At 32.0% G+C, this 27056-nt stretch overlaps 2 protein-coding genes across 3 annotated transcripts; both read left to right on the forward strand.

Moving 5' to 3' along the window:
• The first annotated feature begins 1778 nt into the window (after window positions 1–1778).
• On the forward strand, window positions 1779–5488 carry LOC107814063 (CBS domain-containing protein CBSX5-like). Its single transcript, XM_016639393.2, has 2 exons — window positions 1779–2422; window positions 4447–5488. The coding sequence occupies exons 1-2, from the start codon at window positions 2082–2084 to the stop codon at window positions 5282–5284; spliced, it is 1179 nt and encodes a 392-aa protein (XP_016494879.1). The 5' UTR covers window positions 1779–2081; the 3' UTR covers window positions 5285–5488.
• A 10378-nt stretch (window positions 5489–15866) lies between these two features.
• LOC107773966 (E3 ubiquitin-protein ligase AIRP2-like) lies at window positions 15867–25436 on the forward strand. Of its 2 annotated transcripts, none has more exons than XM_075246200.1 (5): window positions 15867–16155; window positions 17703–17853; window positions 17986–18052; window positions 18423–18657; window positions 25021–25436. In XM_075246200.1, exons 1-5 carry the CDS (start codon window positions 16064–16066, stop codon window positions 25229–25231), a joined length of 756 nt encoding a protein of 251 aa, XP_075102301.1. In that variant the 5' UTR covers window positions 15867–16063; the 3' UTR covers window positions 25232–25436. The 2 variants fall into 2 exon arrangements, with proteins under 2 accessions (XP_075102301.1, XP_075102302.1); XM_075246201.1 differs by having other exon boundaries at window positions 15993–16155; window positions 17678–17853.
• Window positions 25437–27056: the final 1620 nt, after the last annotated feature.

The raw sequence follows: 27056 nt of genomic DNA on the forward strand, positions 1-27056 counted from the left end.
GATTTTTCCATTTTTGGGGACAAAAATAGGAAAATTTTACTCCAACCCTCCCCCATTTTTGTCCCCAAAATGGGGAGTGAATAGTGTCTCCCCAAATTTGGGGACACACTATTCATCTCCCCATTTACTATTTTTCATTAAAATATTATTATTTTTATTATTTAATCTTTTAATTTATCTTTTTATATATACTTAATTATGTTTATATAATATATTTACCTAATTAATTTTTCATCTTAACTTTGACGTATAATTTTAAAAAATTAATTATCGTGCATCTATTTTTTTTTATGTAAAATTGGTGGTTAATTTTATTATGAGTTATAATTGTATGAAAAAGATATAACCATCACAAAAAATGAAAGGTGCAAATATAAAATATTTGATATTGCTCCATGATATAATGACTACATGTATTATACTGCACAATATGATAATCGAGAATGAGCATGATCTTAATGCACCAATTCAAGATGATTTGGAAGGTCCACATCCAACAGTAAAAATGGCAGTAGATGAAAATCAACGATTTCAAGAATTTTTAGCTCGACATAGAAGAATTAAGGACAAAGATGCTCATTTTGTACTTCGTAATGCATTAATAGATCATTCATGGGAGAATACTAGAGGTTGAAGTTGAATATTTATGTAGTATTTCGAATGAATTTTATTGTTATGTAATATGTATTTAATTAATCTTGTATCGCAATGATTTCACTTTTATTTGAATTATTAGTTAATCTATAATAATTGCTTACAAATTATATTATTTAAAATTTTATGGAATTGTTTTAATGAAAATTATAAATTAATGAAAATAAAAGATGGAATTTGTTTAATGAAAATTAAAAAATAAAATTGAAATGAAAGATAATAATAAATATAGAAAAGAGAGAAGAATATAAAAAAAATATTCTCTTTTGGGGAAAAAAATAGGGAAATGGTTGGAGTAAGTTGTCCCAAAATGGAAAAATACCAAAATGGGAGTAAAGGTTCGAGATGCCCCAAGAAGGTCCAACAATGTAGTCCACAACAATTTTTAATTTTGCTGTTATGATCTTTGCAATGAGTTTATAAAGGGTAGAACAACATGCTATAGGTCAAAATTCAACATCACTTTTCACATATATAGTTTACTAACTAAAATTTAATGATAGTAAATCCAAACATTTGAAATCATGACTCTGCAAGCAGGCCAGTCAAAAATAATTATATTTGTTAGTCAAATAAATAAAAATTATGGAATAATTATGTTTATAATAAATATATTATATATTAATATATATATAAAAAAATATATATATTATCAGCTATTATTTTTGCGAGCGTACTTTTCCCTAAACAAACTATTTAGGGTATGTTTAGTAATACAAAAAACATTTCTAAAATTCTGGTATTTAATTGCTCCACCAAAATCTCCATTCTCAACGTTATGTCATTATTTTAACTATCACTTAAATATTATTATTATTATTATTATTATTATTATTATTATTATTATTATTATTATTATTATTTAATAATAGTATTAGGATTCTGGTATAACAGGTAATGTTTTTCGTGAAAAATAATTTCCAAGAAAATATTTTTCAAAAATAGGAGTAAGACGTTTTCTGAAATATTTTTTAAAAAATAACTTGTGTTGTATCAAACACACCATAGACATGTTGTAGATAATTTTTTTGAAATATTAATTAAAAAACATTTACAAATTTCTGAGTCCACAAGCCAAATATCATACTACTAAAAGAAAAGAAAAAAGGGAGAAAAAGAAAAATGTGTGGAGAATAGGTATAAGAAAAAATGGATCACCACTCAACAGTAATTACCATTAATCAAATCACCAGTATAAACATCAGGAATTTTTTACTCTAATCTTCTTCCCTATTCGTCATTTCTAAAAATCACCACCGGGGTCTTCCGTGTACGGCGGTCCCGGAAAATTTTTCCGTTATCCCTCTGCTATCTCCTTCTATCTTCGTATCGTTATAAAATTAACCGCATTATATAATATTCTTCTTTATCTTCTTCGAATACTATTTTAAAAAAAATTCAAATCCGTTTGATTTTCTCGTCATTGCATGGCGGTTAATTTTCTGAACCGGAATGTGTCAGATTTGTGCGTAGGGAAACCGGCGTTAAGGCCATTACCGGCGGCATCCACCGTAGCGGAGGCGTTAGCGGTGTTGAAAAAGTCCGGCGAGGCTCACGTGAGCGTGTGGAGCTGTGACCATTCGAAGAAGGTTCTAGACGGTCGTAATTGTGAGTGCCATTGTGTTGGGAAGATTTGTATGGTTGATGTGATTTGCTATTTTTGTAAAAACGTGAAATTGGATAATCCTTCCAAGGCTCTTGAGGCACCTGTTTCCCAGATTTTGCCGAAAGGGCATTATGTTGTGAGGCATTTGGCGCCCAATTCAAGGTATTGCGATATTTTTCCCTTTGAATTTCGATAGTATTATTATTAGCTAGCGTTTTGCCATTCTCAAATTTGTTCTGAAAAATTTGATTTTGGTGAAGTTTGGATTGAAAATGAAAATGTGTTTGGACATCAATTTTCAAAACATATTTTTCAAATTTATTTTGGAAAAACATGAAACATGACTTATACCCACAAGTTCTAAAAACTATCACAAATATCCAACAATACCATTATTAATAACATTCATTATATTATTGCAAACCATAATCCTGAACATAAATAAATTTGATACAAAATTATCATTTTTATAATGAACTACATGATACACTATCAGGTGATCGAGAAAACGAAGCAACATTATTACAAAATAATAAATGGTGGGCTATTTTATAAAATACAAAAGTTTGGAGCAATTTTTAAAAAATATAATAGTGGTATTTTGGCTTTGGGATTTGAGATTTGAAATTTTGCCAAAATGTAGGAAAAATTTATGGTCAAACATGTGTTTGCCAAATAAAATTCAAATTCATTTTGACAAAATCTATGGCCAAACGGGTCCTTAGTTACTATGGCAATTTAGGAACCCAAGATTTGAAAATGGTGTTGGAATCTAATCCATACAACGCATTAAAATTCAAGTTGTGCCCCATAAATCCACCAATGCAATTGACTAAGATTTGAACCTCAAGGTACCAATCAAAATATATACCTATTATTTAAGATAATATACACAAATATGCATACTTTTTTCTGAAGTTATGGGGGGACGGCAATCCCTTACCCAAAGGGTAGGTCCTCCTCCCGGCAGGAGATCGATCAAATATAACGGATCATTTAGTCAGTACTTCCATTATATTACGGTATTTTACTGGATATGAAATCTAAAACACAGGATATATTCAAGTTCATTTTTTATTCAAATTGTGATTGATTATAGGACATCATTTACTCAGTACTTTCTTTATATTATGGTATTTGACTAGATATGAAATGTAACACATGAGATCTTTATAAGGTTATTTTTTTATTCAATTTTTAATCATTTACTTAGTATTTTCTTTTTTATTTATTAAGCATTAGGAATAGTAGGAGAAGATATCAATATATGGTTGAAACTTGAGGGTTTGCTCCTTATGACGCCAGTTCTAGCATTTTGGAACGAATATTCTTCATATTCTATATGTATTTATTTGTCTTGCAAATAACTAAGAATATCACATCTATTATATGGTTCCTAGGGAGATGTACAAATATAGGTGGCATTTGGGTAATGGTCATGATATTGATGAATGAACATATGATTTAATGTGGCATTCTTAATCTGGGGAAAGAACACATAAAAGTTTCAACTTTAGATGGGAGGAAGAAGGTACCACATTTTCAGCTTACCAGGATTGAGGCGCAATGTCCGAGGGATGGTGGAAAAAGGAGTTGTATGAATGTTTGTTTACATAAAATTTGTTGATAATTCTGCTAAAAAGAACCTTTTTGTGTACATTTCAAATAGGCAACAATAACAACTAATTCCCAATCCCAAATTAGTTGGGGTCGAGTATATGAATCTTATTGTGCTCAATCCTAAACTATTTGTCGTAGGATAGATGAATTCATTGTCATCCTGCTCTATTCTGAACATTTATTTTTTCATCCAAATCCAACCCATTTCAATAAGTTTTTTTCTTTCTCATCAGTTACAAAAAAAGTCTGTTGGTGCTTCAACATAATCTTTACTTGTCCCTTTTCAAATATTTAACTCTACTTGTTCACTAGATCTAGCGTCAAGTACGTTATAATCTGTTTGGTAGTCTTTCATTTTTAGGAATTTCCTTTTGTGCTTTATATGTATCGTTTTCGTGAACGACTTTTGGAGCTTTGAGAGGTCTGCAACACATTGTTTAGGCTTGCCATGTCTCTGTAGGCTCATTCTTCATCTAATTGATGCTTCGCTGGACATCTTATTCTGTTTACTTTTGTTGTTTCATGTTATTTGTTTTCTTTTGATATTATTTTTCTTGTTTGTTCAGCTTACTGGAAGCAATAGATTACATTCTGGAAGGCACACAGAACCTGGTTATACCAATCCAAAAGTACATGAGCACAAATACTAGGAAAACGCTGAGCAAATCTTCCTCTCTGAGTTGCAAACATCACGACGGAGTTGAATACTGCTGGCTAACGCAAGAAGACATTGTCCGCTTCCTTCTGAATTCTGTTGGTGTCTTCTCCCCTATGCCCACATTTTCAATTGAACCGCTCAACATCATAGATAATAACGTCATGACTGTATGTTACCATGATCCTGCGATCTCTGCCTTAGATTCCCTTGCTCTTGCACACGTTGAGCAAACTTCAGTGGCTGTTATTGATGATCACAACAAATTAATTGGTGAAATCTCCCCCTTCACTCTTGCATACTGCGATGAAATGGCTGCAGCAGCAATCATGACCCTTTCAGCCGGTGATCTGATGGCTTACATTGACTGTGGCGGTCCTCCAGAGGACTTGATTGAGCTTGTGAAGACGAGGCTGCAAGAGAAAAAACTTGGCGCAGTATTGGAATTAATGGATGAAGAGTTCTCATTGTTTTCGTCATCATCCTCAGCTTCAAGTTGTTCTTCTGATGACGAGTTAGGGGTTTGCAGAAACAATGGTTCAGGACGATATTCATCAGCAAGAAGAGCGGAGGCAATCACGTGTTATCCAAGCAGTTCGTTGGTGGCTGTGATGATTCAAGCACTTGCACATCGCGCAAGTTCCGTTTGGGTCATGGATGAGGATAACACTTTGATTGGTTGTGTAACATTTAAAGGAATTCTGAAAGTTTTCAGGAGTCTTGCTAATGCGAGGCCTGCAACCAGATAAGGAGAATTCAGTGAAGTCGATAACACAATATGCACAAAATTGTGTCAAAGTTCTTTCAAATGGCTGGGGGACTTTTTCGGTGGTGATTGAAACACGTCGAGTTGGAGAATGTAGTTAGTTTTGGAACTTAATCTTTGTATATGTTGTTTTATAATGTTCGTTATGTCTATTAATTATTTTCATAGTGAAAGTTTAATCCTAAAATTATGGCTTTGCAATGGAGCATCATCTCCACAGTACAATGGATCTATTAAAAAACAAAAAACCTGTCTTATATATGGAGTAAAAACTTACTTACACAGAGTGTTTACACGAAACTAACGAATGTAAGACATATGTCTTTTATATACATATTTAACAATTAATCATAGTTAAGTGATAGAGACGTATTCAGGATTTGAATCTTATGAGTTCGAAATTCTAACTCATTTAAGTTATCGGGTTCTAAATTAATAATTTATATATTTTCAGTGAATTTCTTAATAAAATATAGAGTTTGGACCAAAGTTATTGGGTTCGGCCAAACTCGCAAGTTCTATGTTAGCTCCGCCCTTGTTAAGTGATATACATTTTCATTTTTATTTGTTAACTTTTAAGGTTAATTATTAAGTTAAGTGTAAACAACCAGTGTGAATAAGTATTTACTCTATTATCATAACAAAAATAAGCTGTTATCATTAGCAACTTTCAGGTAGAGACAACTACTAAATATCTTTAACAAACCTAAAAGCTGGATTGATAAGGTTACCCTTTTCCTATCAGTATTAAATAACCCTTTGGAGTATAAAATTGACTAATTAATTGGAGTGGGTAGGAACAAACACCTTTACCATTGAAACAAAATAGCTTGATTTTATCATATAATTCTTTGAATATCATGTGTATAGAGCTTCAAATAATTCTTAACCAGTGGTGGATGTAGTTTATTAGTTACGGATTTAACTGAACTCGGTATTTTCAATACGGAACGTGAATAGATATGCAAAAAATTACAAAATTTTAACAATTATGATATTTTGAACCTATTATGTCAAAAGTACAATAAGTTCAATACAAAAACTTCAAAGGTTTGAACCCATCAACTTTAAATTCTCGCCTGCTCCTACCTATAATGATGTTTGGTTGAAATAAAACACATTTTCAAGAAAGTTATAATCTGGATCTAATAGCTGTGATTTGATATTACTGCTGTGAGACTATGACACCATTATTATGATATTATAACCACTATGATATTTTCCTAGTACATTATATTTTATCATCTCTACCAACCATTGGCCCCATGTTTTTGTTTTGGATTTCCAGTCCTTCAAAAGGTTTTTGTAAGTTGTACGTTATAAGACAATATCTTAAAAGGAAAATTCTTATCAATCTCTAGATCTGATGTGCAAACTGATGGATTATAATATGCAGTGGAATCAATCAAATATCTACTCACATGTAAATTAAAAACTAGCATATACGAGGTTTGCACGAGTTACCTCTTGAAACATAAAAAAATCGTTTATCCTGTAAGCCTCTAGTTCCACAGCAACTCAATGAAATCTCCTCTACCAAAACGACCATGATCTCCAGTAAACGACCACCCTACATTTCTTTTAACCCTGAAATGTAGGGTCAAGTAAAGAAGAACCAGTAATATAAAGACACGTGGCAAAGGTGGGGTTGAAAAATTAATTCTTATTATTTAAAAACCAGAAAATAGAATCGTTAGTAGACAATGACATAAATAGGCCAAAAGTATAACGTCAGTGTCATGAATAGACCAAAAGTATAACGTTAGTGGCACGAATAGGTCGACCTTTTAACGGATGGCATAGATATGCCACTTATGTTAGTTGAGTGGCATGAATAAGCCAAAAGTATAACGTTAGTGGCATGAATACGCCGACCTTTTAAGGAATGGCATAGATAGATTATTTATGTTAGTTGAGTGGCATTTTTAGGCATTTTCCGTTAAATTTATATCGTATATAGTAATCGGGTAAAGATTTTTTACACAATTTGTTTTTTTTAACCTGTTATAGAAGTTAAGAAGGTTAACTTTTTTTTTTCTAGGTTAACAGCAATACTAATCATAAAGGTTTATTGTCAATTGTGTAAATATTTTTTATATTTTCAGTGAATAAAACTTAAATACGATTGTTCATTAGCTTTTTCAGTACTAGGATTTGAGAGGAGTGTGGTTGTCCCTAAATAAGGAGCAAATCAGTTTTTAATCCTCGGTTCTTCCTTAAACAGAAACAAGTCGGTGTACAAGATATTTGTATTCACACTGGATTCGAAAAAGTACTACAGTTAAATAGAAGCGGCCGGAGGTCAAGGTTGGTACTTGGTAAAGCCATTGCCTTTGCCCTAGATACTTAAGGCCCCAAAAAATATTATAATCTATTATTGTATACATTTTTTATAATTATTATTAAAAAGATATTTTAAAGTTTAACATTTTTTAGTTTGATTGAGGTTGTATAGACGAGTGAATCAATAACAATACTATTTTTTTCTCTCACTGGTTAATATATTCACCTACGTTTTCAATTCTAATTTTTCATCCTCTATGTACTTTTTTTTAATGTTTTCCGATGCTTCATTGTCTCATTTTGACTCAATTTTTCTAAATTAGCTATTTTCTTTTATCATATTTGATTGATTCATAGATTAAAAGATAAGTTCTTTTATGTCTCATTATTGAATAAAATTATCAAATAAATTTAAGAGGCCTCTTTATATACAGTTTGGCTTTAAGTCACTAATATAGTCAAGCCGCCTCTGCATCCAGGGAATATGATGTAGTCAAGCTTACCCTAATGCAAACATTAGTGATTGCTTCTACGGCTCGAACTCAACAACTTTACCATTACATCTTTCTATTTATTATTTTGGGGAAAAAGTAATGGGGTGCAAGTGCAATTATAAATACTTTTGGGGGTCAGAAGTGGCGAGATCCAAGATCTCCATTCCACATCTCAAGTCCAAGAAGATAGATGAATTTCACTATCCAATATGGAGTCATCAAACTCTAAAAAGTTGAGCATTTGCATCACAGAAGTGTAAAAACGAGGCCGCCATATATTTATTTTCAAGAAGTGTTTAAAAAGGGAATTATAAGTTGTCGTTCGAATTTTTCGAAAATATTGATGGTACACATTGGACCTATTTTGGAGGATTCGATACGAATGCGACAGCTATTTTGGAGAATTCGCGTAATGTGAAATATAAGTGATGCTTCATTGCAATTAGTGTTGGAATCGAAATATGTTGGAATCGAAATAACTTAGCATTATGTGGAACCTAACAATATGACAATAAATAATTAAGCATGATTTGATCAATTGGCTTTTATACTTTATATCTAAAGCATGTCCGGATGCAGATCTAACCATATGAGTAGTTTTTTGAAAATATTTTGTAGGTACTAAACCTTCTTGAATGCAGCTAACATCTGCTCCACTATCAATCATGGCAATGTTTGTAATTGAGAAACTATTATCAATGAGAATAGTACATTTGATGTACCATTTATGAGCAGTAATAATTTGCATCATTCCTAAAAACATATCATGTTTAGGATTAAAATTAATAGGTTTTTCTTCAATATCATTTTCAAAAATACCTTTGTTTTTATCATTAGATTTCTCAGCTGGAGAATTGATTTTCTCAATCTGAGTAATCCTATGATCACAAATCATTTGATTTTGTTTAAGAGATTTGATCTCTCATTTTAAGTTATCAACTTCAATTTTTAAATCATCGAAAGAAGAATCTCTTGCTGGAGTTGCATTTTTGTTTAACAAACGGTTATTAACCTCTAGTAAGGAATAAGGCGGGGAATATTCAAATTCTTTTTCAAAAGGTTTTGCAAAACCAGAACTTGAATTAGAACTTGAACTAGCAGCCAAATTAATAATTTTTTCACGAAGTTTTTCATCATTAACTTCTTTTAAAAGTTCTATTACATTATCAGAAGTAATAGTTTTCATGTTTAGGTCTTGAAACTGTGATTGTAATTTATAAAATTCATCATCACAAGTACATGTATCACCTTTGCAAGTTGTACAAGTATTATCAATATTTTTATCACTATCAGATAAATCAAGCAAATCAATTTCAGCTTCGGATTCTGATTCAGAATAATAATCAGATTCCGATCCAGAAGTGTATAACAAACTATAAACCTTATCACATAGTTCATCTTCTAGTCCTAAGGTTTTCAGCTTTTGAAGCTTACAATTTGGAGCTATATGGCCAAATTTACCACACTTATAACACTTAATGTCAGCAAGATCTCGCTTAGACCTATTTTTGGTAAATCTAGTAGACTTGCGATGTGCTTTCTTGGCTTCTCGTTCTTCTTTGGATCTATATCTAGATCTCTTTTTCCTATAAGGACTGTCTTGGTTGGGGTATCTATGATACTTATGTTTCTTTTTCCTATGAGTAGAAGTCTCGGGTAAACCGAACTGGGCGCAAAAGTCCCCTAACTGGTTTCTTTCTTTAAGCTTATCCATCTTAAGTTGTCTGGACAATCTTAATTCATTGCACAGGTTTAATCCTTCCTGTGTGCAAATTCCTATTAATTTACCATAGGTATAGTCTGCATAAGGAATTTCTCCATAATTACCTCTTAAAACCTTTCTAACTCTTTCGGCAAATAAAGAGGGAAGGCCATCTATGAACTTAGCTTTCCAATGTTCAAACTTATTTTCTGGTAGTTCCATCACTCTACTCATAAAGGTGTCTTTATACCACCTAAACTCACTTAAAGTCTTACATCTAAGGCTATTAAGGAGAGTACGAACAGTTTCATTTTGGTTGGTAAATCTACCATTGAAGTGTTCTAATATAGTAAGAATAAGGGTATAAACGGCATCTTCTCTATTTGCCACTAGGGCCATGCCTAAGTTATCAAGTCCTTCGTCAACGGCTTTAGCGTTAATAACCATTGCCCTTTCGTCGACAGACAAATAATTGTCCCACCAGCCACGAAGTTGGCCAGTAAAACCTGCAACAATCATTCTGCAAATATTCCTATCTGTATTTTTTACACTTTTACAGATAGTTGCATACATAAGCATTCTATGTACTAGAATAGTTAACTGCCTATCAGTCAAACCATCAAGATTCCATTCGTAAATTTCGGAACCACTGTAAGACGTATTAGTCTGATTCCAATCACGTTCCTCTATTAAAACATCTTGAGGAGTAGGACGATTGTAATAATAAGTCTGCATTCTAGGTTTATCAGCATATCTGCTATCTGCAAACTTACTATTCTTTTTGGGGTAACTTCTGAGTTTATTAAACTCTGACAAAACATCCTTTTTATAGTCAAAAGTAGAATCTAATTTATCAGCAAAATCATTTGATAAATCAATGGGTTTGATATTCAAACCGGATAACTTTTTATCAAGAAGTTCTTCTAAGTCTCCAAAAGATTTAAATTTAAAATCCTGAATATCAGGAGGTCTTTGAATATGAGTAACAACAATCTGAGGTTCTGATTTGCTTCCTGAAGAAGAGGCAATATCAGTCAAAGTCTTTTTCGTATTCATCTCCTTAATCAAGACTGTTAAATTATCAAATTTTTTATTAAGAAAACTAACGTTTTCACCCAAAACTTTAACATATAAACTCAAATAATTATTTTGAGAAATTAATTTATTAATTTTTGCGATGCTGACTGCAGCAACATCTTCTTTTCCAAAAAAATGATTAGCCAAATATAAAAGATATTTATCTTATTATTTTTTTCAAAAAAAAAGTAAAAGTCAATTATCCTTTCTTCTTGCTGACTGAATATTTATTTAAATCTTTTGATAATTGCCTATAAAAATCTAGTAAATATAATAGTTAATTGATTAAATTTGGTAAAGATTCGATCATTATGGATTAAAGATAGATAATGATGTCTGACACTCTGAGATTTAAGAAATAATTATCCTCCAGATTAATATTGACCTTTTTTCTAATCTAATCCGATTCTCTGCTTTTCAACATGTAAAGTCAACGAGGTTTATATAAAATAATCTTATTGACATAGATATTAATTAGAATGTCATTAGTTGGCTTCATTATCTGGTAGTTGAAATGACAATCTCAATCAAAACGCAACATGTTGCTCTAATTTTGGAAACACAAACTCCATCTAGTTCCAAATATTAATCTGTTTGGTATGCTGAGCTTATATTAAAAAAATTGAATTTTTTAAATAATAAGAAGCATTTCTTTATCTTTTTTTTCAAAATTCGACCTACACTACCTTAATTAGTAGAATTTTAACTAAGTAAGATATGTAAGAGAAATATTTTATACAAATACTTTTATAATTAAAAAATATTTTTTAAGAAAGTGCGCAAAATATAAACCAGGAGATGTAGAAGTTAACTAAGTGGATTTTGAACACAATGATGGTAGCTTTCTAAAAGAACCATCTAAATACAAATTATGTTTTCAAATAATTTCCATATTTTTTGCTAATTTTCTCTAAATAAGTAAAAACAACTTTTACTATTGACCAAACGCCACAATGTTTTTCAAAAAGAATTAACCTAAATAGTCTTCTTCCAAATTGTTTAAATTTAAAATAGCTGATAAAAGTATAACATATAAATAATTCAGGTAAAATATATGTATAATTATATATAATCAGTGTATAAATTATGTACACCAACTAGAAAAAAATAATGAATATGGTTGGCTATTTGGATAAAGATGAGGGAAACGCAAGAAACTATTTGTCAATAAAACTATAGACGGCATAGAGTACCGAAAAGGCCTAAAGATGCTCTTTTTCAAAAAAGAATTAACCCAAATAGTCGCTCATCCAACAATTTAAACTAAAAATAACCAATGTATAATATATGTATGATCTATGTATAACATAATTATAATCGTGTATAATCTATTTATACCAGCTAAAAAACATAACAGCAAATTTAATCAGCTATTTCTATAAAGATCCCTTCTTTATTCTCCTATTACATCATATCATATCTATTATCAAGAAGGACCACGAGAGAAAGGGAATCATATCACGTTCCAAAAATGATCAAACATTTCCAAATAATTGCAAACCTAGTCCTTTTGTTTGGCTGGAGAATGTAATGATCAGATCAATTAATTACTGCAATTAGCAACGATAACAGAATAAGTGCAACTAATTGAAGGCAGAGTCCAAGAATATTCTGTGGTTTAGATCTTTAGAGTAAGTCTGTAATTACATTAAATGTGAAAAGAGAAATTATTTTAATTACTTGTAATATTAAGATCACCGATATAATTTTTTTCTCTTTGCTGCCTTCAATTTGGTAATGTACATTTGAAATTATTCAAAATGTTTTCTAAATTGAAAAATGAAGAAATATATAACTTATTATTTATCTATGATTCTACGGAATAAATTAAAATATTTCTTCATTCGTTTTAAAGAGAATGACACCATTTCCTTATTAGCATGTTTAATAAGAATGATATATTTTTATATTTAAAAATAATTAAACTTGAAATTCCGTTTAACAATTAACGAGAATTTTTTGTAACTACACAAATATTATGGCATGTTTAAGATCATAAAATTTTAAAGTCTTATAACACATAAAAGTTAATAGACATTTAAAAGCACATGTTTTAAAAAAGTTCATTTAAAAAAAAAAATTGCTTCTTTTTCATCTTTCTTTGGGATGAGGGTCTACCGGAAACAATCTCTCTATCTTCACAAGGTAGGGATAAGCTTTGCGTATATATTACTTTCCCCAGACTGCACCTTATGGGTTTGCACTAGGATTGTTGTTGTTGTTATTATTATTATTTTTAAATTTTTGTACTCAAATTAGAGCATATAAATTGAATCGAAAAGAATACATCTAATTGGATTTTTCTATTATTTGGAAATTAAAAAAAGAATAATATATTCTTATGAGATTTATAGCCTGTTTGGCCGAGCTTTCTTTCTTCGACCAAAAGTACTTTTTTCGAAAGTTAAGGTATTTGATCAGGTTTTTAGAAGGAAAAAAAATATATTTTTGAGTAGAAACACAAGCAGTTTTTGAGAAGCTAAAAAATTAGTTTCTCTTCTAAAGTACTTTTTAAAAAAGTATTTTTCATTAAAATATACTTAGAAGTACGTTTTACAAGTTTGGTCAATCATTAATTATTGTTCGAACTTCTTAAATTTATTATCAAATACCAACTACTTCTCATAAAAAATACCTTTTTATAAAGAACGTTTGAGAAAATAAATATTTTTTAAAATGAATTAATTTAAAAATTTAGCCAAACATGTTATTAAATTGAGCTGCTACATGAAAGAAAAGAAAGAAAAAAGGAGAATAGAGGGGAGATAACTAAAGGAAGGTGAGCGGTAGCCATCATAGGTGCGTGGCGCTAAAGTACCGAAAGTAGAGAGAAAAGTGGCATACATTAAAAGAAATAAATAAAAAAGAACAAAAATAGATAAACAAAAAGAGAAGCGGAAAATGGAGAGATGTAAAAGAGCGGAAGAAAGACGGCAGACGAAAAGACTTAAAATTCAGTGCACATTTTTTATTTAATTTAGTATACTAAGAGTCCGTTTGGACATAAGAAATTTTTTAATTTTTTCGAAATTTTTTTGCTTTTTTTTTAAATCAGTGTTTGACCATAAATTTTTAAATTTTTCACTTGAAGATGAATTTTGGAATTTTTCGAAAATTTAAAAAATTCCAAAAAGCTGTTTTTCAAAATTTTCACTCAGATTACTCACAAAACTTCAAAAATAACCCAAAAATATATTTATGTTCAAACACAATTCTAGTTTCAAATATCATTTTCACTTGAAAAATAATTTTACTTTTTTTTTCCAGAATTTTACAATTCTTATGTCCAAACGCCCACTAAGTACTACTCCTTCCGTTCACTTTTACTTTGCAGGTATACTAAAAATAGATTTTCATTTTTACTTATCACTTTACGCATACCAAGAGAAGACAATTTTTTTTCTTCATATTTTACCCTTAATTCATTAACCAATATTTCTTGAATAAATAATGGTCAATTATAACTTTCCAATGCTCAATACTGGAATTCACACAGAACTCTTCATTATCACCCTTCTTTAAAAACTAAAGTCATCTTTTATTCTCTTGTTTTATGAAGTATTTTTTTTTCCGAAGTTATTTGGGAATTTAGGTTCAATTATTGAGTATCAATTAATAGGGTTATTGTGATAAAATTATCATGTCAATCATTGTTTCTTAAGAGACGTGAAAAGTCAAAATGTGCCAAGTAAAAGTGAACAGAGAAAGTATAATAATACTATTAGTTATGTTGGAGTCAGTTTGTGTACATAAGTGCAAGTTGATAATTTTATATTGTCTATCAAGATTTTAAAAAGATATACTTACATAAGTATTGTTCTAATATTTAAATTTGAAATTTCTAAATAGTTACTCTTGTACAATAAATAATAGGCCATTACCTTAGAGATGTAATAGACATCAAATTCGGCGTATGTTATTTACTTCTTATTTTAAATGTCAATTATCCATAATAAAGAAAAAAATGTATGTCAGTGTTAAATAAATTAGAATCATTTATAAAAAACTCAATTTATTCGTTCAATATCTAAAAAATTTATAGTAATAGTTAAGATTATTTTATTTTTACAATTAATTAGTGCGAATCCTTACAAGTTTCAACTTGCCAAAGCTACTCAAGTCAAAATCTTCTTCTCACAGTAGTTTAAAATTAAATACAACGTACTTTTAAGTTTTTATTTAATAGAATAAATTAGGCATGCCAATTTTTTTTGTTAAACACAAAGTACTCTTAAGCTTTTCATAAAAGAAATTAGGCCATACCCAATCTCCTTGTTTGTGGCACCATATCTTGTTTACACCTAAAAGTGTGAGCTTTTAAAAAGCATATCACCTCAACGTAACTATTAATCAATTTGAATTAGTATCAAATATAAACATTTTTATTATCAATTGTGTTTGTAAAGTTTATTCTCATTTTACTTCTGAATTGTCTTATTACTTTCTCCCTATCAGTTAATGTGACACAATTTTTTTAATGTCTTAAAAAAATACCTTTATATTTTTTAAAAATAAATTTTTTTTTAATTTTATTTTATCCTTATTTAGATGTTTTATGACATACAAATATTTATGATTTATTATAAAAAGTGAATTTCAAACTATTTATCTTTGTTAATCTTTCTTGGAGCAACAGTAAAGTTGTTTCCATGTGATCTATTACGAGTTCGAACCGTGGAATCTGTCATTGATACTTGTATCGGGGTAGACCGCCTACATCACTCTTTTTGGGTGTAACTCTTCCCCGAACTCTACAGGAACGTAGCATATCGTGCACCAAGTTGCCTTTTTTATTTTATTTTAAATCTTCCTACCTGATTAAACACCATAATATTATATAGTATAAGATGTGATGGATGGAGTAGTTTTTCTTTTCCTAAATATAATTGATTATGCTTGAATTATATTACCATTTTACCCATGAAAAACATTCTTATTAGACATTTTAAGCCACTCGCGCGTGTGTGTGTGTGTCATAAGCTCAATACCACGTGTCCCACTGAAAACAACTCCTCCTCCCATTCTCTTTTCCCCCACTAGTATACAACATAGAACTGTTACAGCAGCAGAGTTTTATCACTCATCAAAGTTTGGTACAATTCTTTCAAGATTTTCTTTAAATGAGAGTGAAAGAGGAAAAGGGTGACTTAATAATTGTTTGGTTCTGAGGAAAATTGAAGAAAAGTGTGTGTGTGAGAGAGGGGATATGTATACAGGAGGATTAGGAGGGCCTATGCGAAAATCATTTAAGGATTCTCTTAAAGTTCTTGAAGCTGATATTCAACATGCTAATACTCTGTAAGTCAACTTTTTTTCTTATTTTTTTTCTTCTTAGCCAATAAAAAAGTGTTTTTTCTCTTCATTTTGGTCTCTATTGATATCTGAAATCTTATGGTGTTTTAGGATTTACTGTGATTGCTTTAAAATTTTCTGAATTTTTTTACCCCTTTTGGATGTTTTGTGGTTTTATCCTGTTTGAGGCACTTTTTATTTCTGTTTTTTTTTATAAAAAAATATTTTGGTTCAAATTTTTTTTTACTGATATTTTTTTTTTTTGTTTTTTTTTAGTTTTGAAGTTTTAATCTTTTTATTGATTATTCTGAAACCTTTTCATCTCTTTAGGTTGTTTGTGCCTTTGTGGTTTCAACCCTGTTTGAATCATTTTTTCTTTTCATTTTTTTTTCTGTTTTGGTTCAGAAATAATTTTTAGTGATATGGGTTTTTGTTTTTTTGAATTTTTTATCTTTTTATTTTATTCTACCTTTTGATAATTTTACCCTAAGGCGTATTTCTATAAATAAAGTTAGAATCTTTTTTTTTTTCTGGAGGTGGTTAATTTATTGATTTTTTTTGGAGACTGTTTTGGCTACCAAAATGGGATTTTTGGAGTTACAGTTGCTAAGTAATTTGTGGCAGAGAGTATATATTTGATTAAGGGAGTTTGTTGTTATCAGTGTTAGTTTGAAGTTCACTTCTTAATTTGATTGCTTCAACTAGAGATGAAGGTAACATTTTCAATGCTAATTGATACTTAGCTTGTGAAGAGAGTTCTAATGTTCTTATTATGGAATTTTATTTATAAACTCTCAAGGCTTACCTTTTTCTTTTTTTTTTTTTTGCTTCTGTCATTGAATATTTGATTGTTGCAATCTGGTGTTAGAGCTGGAAATTTGACTAAAGAAAGTAAAATGTTGGTTATTTAGTAGGTCATTTTTCTCTCCATTAGTGCTCTTCTGCTTTGCCTTTGGCTTTTCTTTTATCCTTCTTTTTAGTATAGGACTGGTATCTTGAGCCAGCTTGCATGCGCCTCGGCTAATCCACCAGCTTGTCCACCCGTCCCTTGTGGACCCCTCTTTGCTTTCCTTTTCTAAGAGTACTTTTTTCTTTTTTTTCCGGGGGTTGGGGGTTGGGTTGGGTGGATCGACCAGCAACCCAGTGCTGCCATCGTGCTTCCATCTATTTAGCAAGGGACTTGGAGGCAACACTAGAATGAAATATTATTTAACCGTCGAAACGTGGCATGCAATTTAGTATCAAATAGACCAATTACCCACCTTTTTGTAGACGCATATCCATAAAATAGATCATTAAACACTAGGTGATTTCTTTCCATCTGCCTAATCCTTAGTGGGCAGAGTTATCCAGTACCAGGAGGTAGCAGGTACCCGGTAGAATAGTCGAGGTGCACACAAGTTTGCCCGAACACCACCATTAATAAATAATAGATCATTAAGAAAATGTTCCGTCATCAAAACATAATGAATTGATGATTTGATTTGGTGACAATCATTTGCTGGTTTTGGTGAATGTGTCTCCATAGCGGGTAATGGTAATTTGGAATGCAGTGCATCTGACTTTTCCGGGGAGTATGATGGAGCTTGCTTACAGATGCGAATGTCCTACAGTCCTGCGGCACACATCTTCCTCTTTTTAGTGCAATGGACTGATTGCCATCTTGCTGGTGCCCTTGGCTTGTTGAGAATTCTTATTTACAAGGTTTGGAATTGTTCTAATTCATGCATTACCAAAATTCCCTTCTTTTTTCAAGCACCAAATTCTTCCATTCAAGCTTTTTCTCATTTTGGAATATCTAGGGTATTCAATTGAGTACCTTTTACCTTGCTACAGGTATACGTCGATGGCACCACAACCATGTCAACTCATGAACGGAAAGCAAGCATTAGGGAGTTCTATGGCGAGTTTCTATATTTTTCTTCTTTCAATCTGATGACATACTCCCTCTATTTCAAAAAGAATGAACCTTTTACTAAAAGAATAAACCTTTTACTATTTGGGGTGTCAAACAATTTTTTTTCAACCATATTTTTTGCAAATAGTTTTTAACTATTTTGAATTGCTAACTGTTGTGACTTATATTACTTTTTATGTTGTTTCTAAATATGTACATTTTATTCCAAAGACCTTAGAGATTTATGTCCGAATTCACACGGAAAATTAATCATGAAAAAGTTCAAACAAATTGATACAGATGGAGTAACTACTTCATGATAAATCATGTAAATTTAAATATTTGTCGCTTATAATCATTAATCTTCCTTGTCCAGCTGTTATTTATCCCTCCTTACTTCAACTTGAAAGAGGTGTTACGGACTCAGAAGACAAAAAGCAAAAAGCAGTTTGTTTGGAGAGATACAGGAGACGAGATGATGAGGATTACAGACAAGCTTATGATTTGGACATTGAAAGGGAAGATGAATGTGGAATTTGCATGGAAATGAACAGCAAAATTGTCCTTCCCAACTGCAATCATGTGATGTGCTTGAAATGCTATCGCGAATGGTATGTTTCATATGCACTTTTTGATACATACTTGAGTAAGCTTCCAGTTAAGTAAAAACAATATATGCCATCATGAATTCAGTGACAAGATCCTTACTCCGACCCTAGTACCCTAACATAAAGAAGAAAAAAAAGGATTTTCATGGAGAAAAAGGACATGCTTATGGCATTGAAGAGGCCAGATAATAAAGACATGAGTCAAATGTACAGGGGAAATATTTTTGCTTATTTCGTTGGGTAAGCTTTGTTGTTTCTTGCTTCGGTTGTCTTTTTCTGGAAACAGTCAATTTGGAAACATCTGATGCATGGAAAATGCATGTGGCACAAGCGTGCTGCCACATATCTTGGGCATAGATAAAGCTATCGTATGTACAGAGTTCCACTTATATGAGCTTTTTCTTCCTTTCATTTTTTTGGTTTTAAGGGAAGCATCCAGTATATTTAGGATAGTAGAGCTCTGTCTTTTGACATGGTTTTCGTAATACCTTATGCATGATGAAGACATTGCAGGGGTTAAAAAAAAGTTACAGCATTCTGCGACAAGTAAATTACTTAGGAGAATTTAGTAAATTTGACACACTTCTCCAGGATTGATGAATTTCTTCGGGGCAGTGCTCTCTGGGCTTTGGTCTAGTGGTAAGACTTAAGAGCTCCATGCATAATGTGTGGTAAGGGGCACGTCACGGGTTCGAGCCCTATTGCAGATATAAAAACCTGGTATTTAAGTGGAGAAGGGTTTGGGGGGGGGGAGGGGGTGCATCCATTATCCATCGAGTTCCGAACTGTGAGCCGCTTGTCATCGGAAATCTCTACAACAACAACAACAAACCCAGTGGAATCCCACGAGTTGGCTCTGGAGAGGGTAATGTGTACGCACAGAGGCGGACCCAGGATTTGAGTATGACGGGGGCACCATTGTCATTAGAGTGAATTACCCAAAGCCAATAAAAGAATACATATAAACTCTATGATAGACCAGTAAATAAGCAGCACAATCCACTATATAATATAAACTTGCTAAGCAAAAAACTAAAATAAAGTAAGAAGAGCTTACGCTTTGATTTCATCAGACTCCCCAATTGATCTGCGAATTAAGCATTCCAAGAAAATAAACAACTTCATGCACATCCTTGCGCACACATGGACTAAACTGGAATAAACTTTAAAATATAAAACAAGCTTAGTGACCTTAATAGCAATTCCTGGCATACTAATAGTAATATCTACTGTTGTCCAAAAAAGAGAGCTAAAGGCACAATTTACATCAAAATACAAACTTTAATGTTATAGAATATCTTTAATTGATACTAATATAACAAAAGTACATCATCCACTTATACTTGAACTCGACGCGTTTTAATACTCTGAAAATGGTCAATAATAGCATCATTGCTTACATTTGTAAATAATTTTTTTTCAAAGTAACAAACTAAACAATCATTTAAAAATGCATCACGAATACTACTACGCAATTCATCTTTGATGTACTTCATGGATGAGAATGCTCTTTCTACCGTTGCAGTCGCGACAGGTAAAATTAGAGTCAACTTCACAAGTAAATAAACAAGTGAATATGTCTCCACAAGATTTGCCTCAACCAACGCTTTTGTCAAATCATCAATTCCTTTCAAATCCGAGAATCTAGGGTCACCATGTTGCATGTGCAATATGAAAGTGTCAAGTTGGTGACTAAGATCTCGAAGCTTCAATTCACCAAACTCATCTTGACCAATGTCATTACTCTTTCTTTATCAAAATTAGCAAACGAATTAGCCGGATTCAAGCTAGCCATACCAAGAAGCAAGTTATCACTAACAACATCAAAACGACTGTTAAGCTCCTGAAGTTGCAAATCAATCACTGTATAAAAAAGCTCAACACGTAAGTGATGTGAATAAGCAACACTAGAAGGCCTACGCTTCGACTTTCCAGGAATATAGAATTCTTCCATATTGGGCACCAAAATATCATGTTTAGTACAAAACAAATAGACTTCATCCATTAATGATTCACATCTTTTATCTCTCATTTGTTGCAACCTTTCCTTTGTAAGGTCAAGAAATATCATGGCATTGACAATATCTTGCTCTTTCTTCTGTAAAGCTTTACTCAGCTCGTTCGACATCAACAATACCTTCAACATCAAGTGAAGCATGAACACAAATTCAAATGAATTGATTTTACTCAAAAAAGCTTCTGCTTGCAATCTATCATTAGCCTCTTGACCTTCATATTCAATCACCCCAAGCACATGAACAGTAGATGCAAATAAAACAACAAAGTTATCTAATGTTTTACAATGTGATCCCCAACGAGTGTCACCTGGCCTTTGAAGTTCTCGCTCTTGATTTAATCCTTTCCCACTTTGAACTTCATCACTCTCTAGCAATTGCTCCAATAATTCGGCATGATGATCCCGAAGTTGATCTCTATGTTTAAAGGATGCTCCAATCACATTCAACACATTAGCAACTATAGCAAAGAAAGTTTCCACCTCCTTATGTTTTTTAGCAACCGCTACAAGCGTCAACTTGCAAAACAATGAGCAAAACAATGAATGCAATGTGGCGAAGGAGTTTCTTGCAAAATTAAAGCTTTAAGACCATTTATTTTTCCTTGCATATTACAAGCTCCATCATAGCCTTGCCCACGTATTTTGGATCGACTTAATGAGTGTTTCATAACAAAGAAAGTATTGCTTCCTTCAACGACTTTGCAGAGGTATCATGAACACGAACAAGACCAATAAATGGCTCGTTCACTTGGCCTTTTTTGTTAACATACCGCAAAGCAAGGGCCATTTGTTCATGGTGTGAAATATCCTTGGACTCATCAACTAATATCCCGAAATAATCCCCATCCAAATCATTGATTATAGCTTTCACGGTTTCTTGTGCACAAGCACTCACAATGTCCTTTTGAATTTTTGGCGAAGTTATCATATCATTTTTTGAAGCATGTTTCAATATGACTTTATCTACTTCAGGGAACCTCTTTGCAAGCCATTCCAAAAGCCCTAGAAAAAGGCCTTTGTTTTTTGAAGAATCACTTTCATCATGACCACGAAAAGACAATCCAAAATACAAGAGAAACCTTGCAACATCGATTGATGCATTTAAACGAATTCGGTGCTCATTTCTTTGTTTCTCAGATTGCTTATCAAAAGCAACTTGAATTGATTGGGATTGATTTGATAAGTCTAGCATCTTGTTGAAACACTTGTGGTGGAGGCTATTTACTTGACCAACATGTAAAGCAAGTCTTTCTGAAGCTTTATTCCAAGCCTTAAAGCCCGTTTTTGTGAAAGAGTCACCCGTGCTTCCATGAACATAATTATTTTTGAATAAATAACAACATAAACAAAATGCGGCATCTTTCTTCACACTATACTCCAACCATCTAGAATACGAACCTTTAAACCAACCCGGACTAAATTGACGCATTTTATTCCCGAATAAAGTTTAGGAAATTTATGATCAACCGGTTGGCAAGGTCCATTTTGAATGTAGTGTCTTCTTACTTCATCCCGTGTTCTAAGACTATATTTATCAATGGGTACTCTCTCTCCAAGGTCGGGATTGAGTAATTTCTCATCAAACTCATCTATAAGATGAGAGGAATTGTTTCTAACACTAAAACTTGGTTGAGAAGAATTAAACTTCGTCAAAAATACGTCCATCTCAATTCACAAGAACAAGAACATCCTACAAAAAAATGAGTTCAATAAATTTAAGAGTTTATCAAGAATACAAACAAACACAATATCAATAAAGAAATCGCACCCATTAATTTGCTTCTTTTTGTATAGCAAAAATGGTTAACTTAAACTCTACAAGAATCTGACAAACAGAATATAGAAATTGTGGGTAAAAGAAAATTGGAAACTTACTGAATACTAATGCTACAACTGTACAAGAATCTGACAAATTTTCAACAGAAAGAGAAGCCAGTCTTAAAGTTTAACAACAAAAGTAAGAGACCACTAAATTTCAGAGAAGCTCAACCTAAACAAAATCATTTGGATAATAGATTTGGGGTTTACCTAGAATGCCTTGGGGATTCTTGAACCAAAAATTTTAAACCTAAATAAAATCATATAAATTCCATCCCCAATTCTCCATGCTCTTACAATTTATAAATAAAAATTAAGTTTCAAAGTAAGAGAAGCACTAACCAGAGATTCGATGCCCGCTACTTTTTCAAAGTAATGAGAGGAATTGAGATTGAGGAAGAATGGTTCTCTATTTTGGAGTGAGGAGTGATGGCTGAGGACTGAGTTTGACGGAGGGGAGCTTCTAAGTTTGACAGAGGGGAGCTTCTGCGTTTGATCGAGGAAGAACTGAAGAAAGGTTTATGGATTTAATGTTTTGGGGCTTTTGATTGGGGTGGGATTTTGTAGAAGAATTAAATAATAAAATTGATTATTATGTATAACTATTAAAATCTAATTAAATTGAGAAAAGGTAAAATCAAAAATTATAAATTAGTCAATTGTTGACTAGTGACTAATAAATAGTACTATTGTACTAGTATATAATTGATTATTCCAATTATAAAAAGTGAAAGAAACTAAAAAAAAGTATTTGTAGAAAAGGGGTTTCGAACCCCAGTCATAGCAAAAGACTATTGTATTAGTATATAATTGATTATTCCAGTTATAAAAAGTGAAAGAAACTAAAAAAAAGTATTTGTAGAAAAGGGGTTTGGAACCCCAGTCGTAGCAAAAGGAACAGAACTAACGCGCAGAGGTGGACCATTGCTCCAAGCAGAATTTCGTTTATAATGGGGCCAAAAACATATTTAAGGGGTCCCCAAAGTATATACAACTATACATACAATATATATACAGGGTTTTTACCGAGGTTAACGGGTTCACGTGACCCCTCCAGGCCTAGTGTAGGTCCGCCTCTGTGTACGCAGACCTTACCTCTACCTTATGAAGGTGGAGAGGCTGTGTACGATAGATCCTCGGCTCAAGAATGTCATCGATCTCGGAGTTACCAAAATTTTATATGTACACGGAGACGAGGAGTGATCATAAATGATCTTGCCATAAGCTTATGCTGGTCTTATATGTGTGCTTAACCTTTGTTTTTTCCATTATGCGGACATTTGTCAAAAGTTGGCTGAAGACACTTTTTTTCCATTATGTGTGCTTAACTTTTGCCTTTAATCGTTGATGACCAATCAGGTTAATGAGTATAAAATGTTATTTTTAAGTTGTTCTACATGAAATTAGAGTTTTTTCATGCAAATTAAGTGGCATATAAGAAAAAATCTTGTTTCTTTTGTGTGATCCGATACTGCAGCTAGGATGTTTTATATTTTGGTTGCTGAGTAGTAATTATACAGGAGTTTGGTTCTGAAGCACGTCTATACTCTCTTTTTCCGCCCCTTATGTTAGGACTAACTTCTGGTAATTCTGCTTTGAACATGTTGCTCGAGACGGTTTTATTTTGTTGGAGTCCTGACTTGTTATCTATACCAATTTGCTAGTCCAAATAACTTCACTGCTCACTTTAGGTATTTTCCCATTATGTGAAAATTTGTCTTCAGCCAACTTTTCTGCAATCACTACATAAATTCCAAGATAATTCATAATTCAAGAATAAGAACATATGAAGGTCAACTTCTCTATATGGAAGTATAGAACTATTCAGATGAAGACGTGATTTGCATAAGCAAACATTTTTCATTTTGAGGCTTAATGGCAATCTCTATTAATGATCATAATTGGTAAAAATTAAGAGTGATAGGATGTTTTCCTCTTTATGAGACCCCTTAGGAAAAAGGTAAGAAAACCGGTCTCCGTTGGTTCTCTAGATGCACAAGAGAAGGCATAATGTTACTGCCGGGAAATAAGTTGCTCTGCATCTAAACTATATTCTGGGTGTAGTAAGTGTGATCCGGAAATGTCTCATTTACTCTCTGAGCTTGAGTAGTCAGCTCGCTCTTTTCTACTAGCTCTCTCCTTTTTGTTGCGTTAAGTGTAACTATGTTTCCTATTTCTTTTCTTTTTGAACACACATGAGAAGGAATCTCTTAGCACTTCCCAGTAATATATGATGAACATATCATCACCTATTTAGGGATGCTTTCTCAACTCCGAGGCTAAATAGTTATATCATTTGCTCGAGGGTTGGGATATGTCCTCTCTTTTATTCTTTTTGCGGATTTTGCATTTCTATTTGGAGAGATTATAAGTTGCTTATTGATCTAGGAAAATTGTAATCACTTGCAGTGAGAGCAATTGGTTAAGCATCTACTCTTTGTCTTCTCTCTTTAGTCTTTACTACACGTGTTCTGCTTCTTTCAATGTACCTATGATGCAAATTAACAAGGACCTTCGTTGATGTGTTACAGGCGTTCGAGGTCACAGTCATGCCCCTTTTGCCGCGATAGCCTGAAAAGGGTGAGCTCGGGGGATCTATGGGTATATATGGACAGCAAAGATGCGGTGGACATGGCAACAATTACGAGGGAGAATCTAAGAAGGCTGTTCATGTACATAGACAAGTTGCCAGTGATCGTGCCGGATAATGTTTTTGACACATATGATACTCATCTAAGGTAGAGGAGCAATGACCTATTGGTTATCTTGTTGAAATTGGTCAATGCTAGATTTATTGGAGATAATATGTGATTAGAAGAAACCCAGCCTGTATTATTGAGGCGCAGGGGTTGAAAAGGTAAGTTAGATTAAGCTAAAATGAGCTTTATAATTCTCTTATCTCCTAATTTGTACATGTCTGTACAGTTGCAAAGTTTGGTTCTTGACATTACTACTATTTCTTTTTGGTTGTTTGGTTTCTCATTTTCATGTCCGGCACAGAAGCCAACGTCATGTATTGACAATTTATATACACTGCCAGTGTAAATAATCACTCTTTTTCTTCAAGTAAATAATGTTTACACTATCAAGAATCTAGCTTTCACTTCTTACTATTTTTAAGTTGGACTAAGCACGAGAGAATGGCATTAAACCCAATTATTGAGAATGCACAAGCAGAGACATGAAGTTAAGGCTAAGCCCATGTAAAGAGGGGGTCAAGTGCACAGATAGCCATTCTCAGGATGCTATTTAGAGATTAACCACTATTTATTTTGTCTTGAAATTCTAAACTAAAATTTTTAATTTCAGTACATTTTTGTCCTAAAAATTTGAAGAAAAAAATTGAAATTTAGGACACTACGAACTAATTTTTAAATAGCAGTCATTTTATAGTGACCTGGCTACCTGGTATCGTGCTAGCCGATTTGATATACGCTACTATACGATTTGATATACGCTACTATAAAGAATAAAGTTAATTTTTAAAAATTATTTAAAATTTAGCCAGATTTGGCAAATTTCAGAGTTCAGCCCCTTTTTACTGGTGGTGCTGCTGCTTTTTTTATTTTCTTCTTTGGACCTTCGGGTCCCAAATTTTGAACGGCTAGAGCTTAATTTTCCCTCAAAGGTCTATAGCTTAAGTTGCATTTAAAGTAAAATAATATTTGTTACCTTTCTAAAACAAGAAGTAAAATAATTATTTATAACAAATATTATTTGATAACAGGAAAAATAAATTATACTTAGTAATTTATTATATTACATTAAATTACACTGAAAATACAAAAGTTTTTTTATCTCTACCGTGAAAGATAACGGAAGTGAGAAGTCAAGGGGCATATGTAAGAGACTATGATCATAACTAGAGGCCATTGGCCTGTGCTAGCACGGGCCCAATAAACTGTGTTGCACTACCTTTGATCCAAAATATTTTTTAAATTAGGATTTTATACAATAGAAATAGACGGTCGATTCACTATTTACTTCTCTTACTTGATTTATATATATTATACACTAATTATACATGATTATACGTATTGTATATGAATTATGCATATATTATTTATTCCCGAATTTTTTTGTTTAAGTAGATGGGTAAGCGGCTATTTAGATTAATTCTTCTCCTTAAATTTTTGCACTCGTATAAAAAATCAATTATAACATTAATAATAAGATTATTTGACCGAATTATTCTTTTATCTCTCGCAGTAAATACAATTAAGCATGGACAAATGATTGTTATATCGTTTATTAGACAACAAGCATAACTTTGAAATAAAAAAATAATTAATATCTTCTCGATTTGTTAAGATGACACTTATTGTGTACCAATTTTGAAAAGTTAAAATGCCTATTTTGGATCAAATGTAATAGTATATTTTACTTGAGAAATTTATTGTTTGTCATTGTTCAGATACTTTTTGTCACCATACTTTAGTGAGATAGACGAAGATAAATTATTTGCAATCACATTATCTTAATAAAACTTCTTACATTTGAAGAGGACAACGAACGAAACTATTCAAAAAATATTATACTAGTGTTTTGTTAAACATATGATACAAAT

Source organism: Nicotiana tabacum, chromosome 23 (assembly GCF_000715075.1).
Source record: "Nicotiana tabacum cultivar K326 chromosome 23, ASM71507v2, whole genome shotgun sequence".
Classification (NCBI taxonomy): Eukaryota; Viridiplantae; Streptophyta; class Magnoliopsida; order Solanales; family Solanaceae; genus Nicotiana; species Nicotiana tabacum.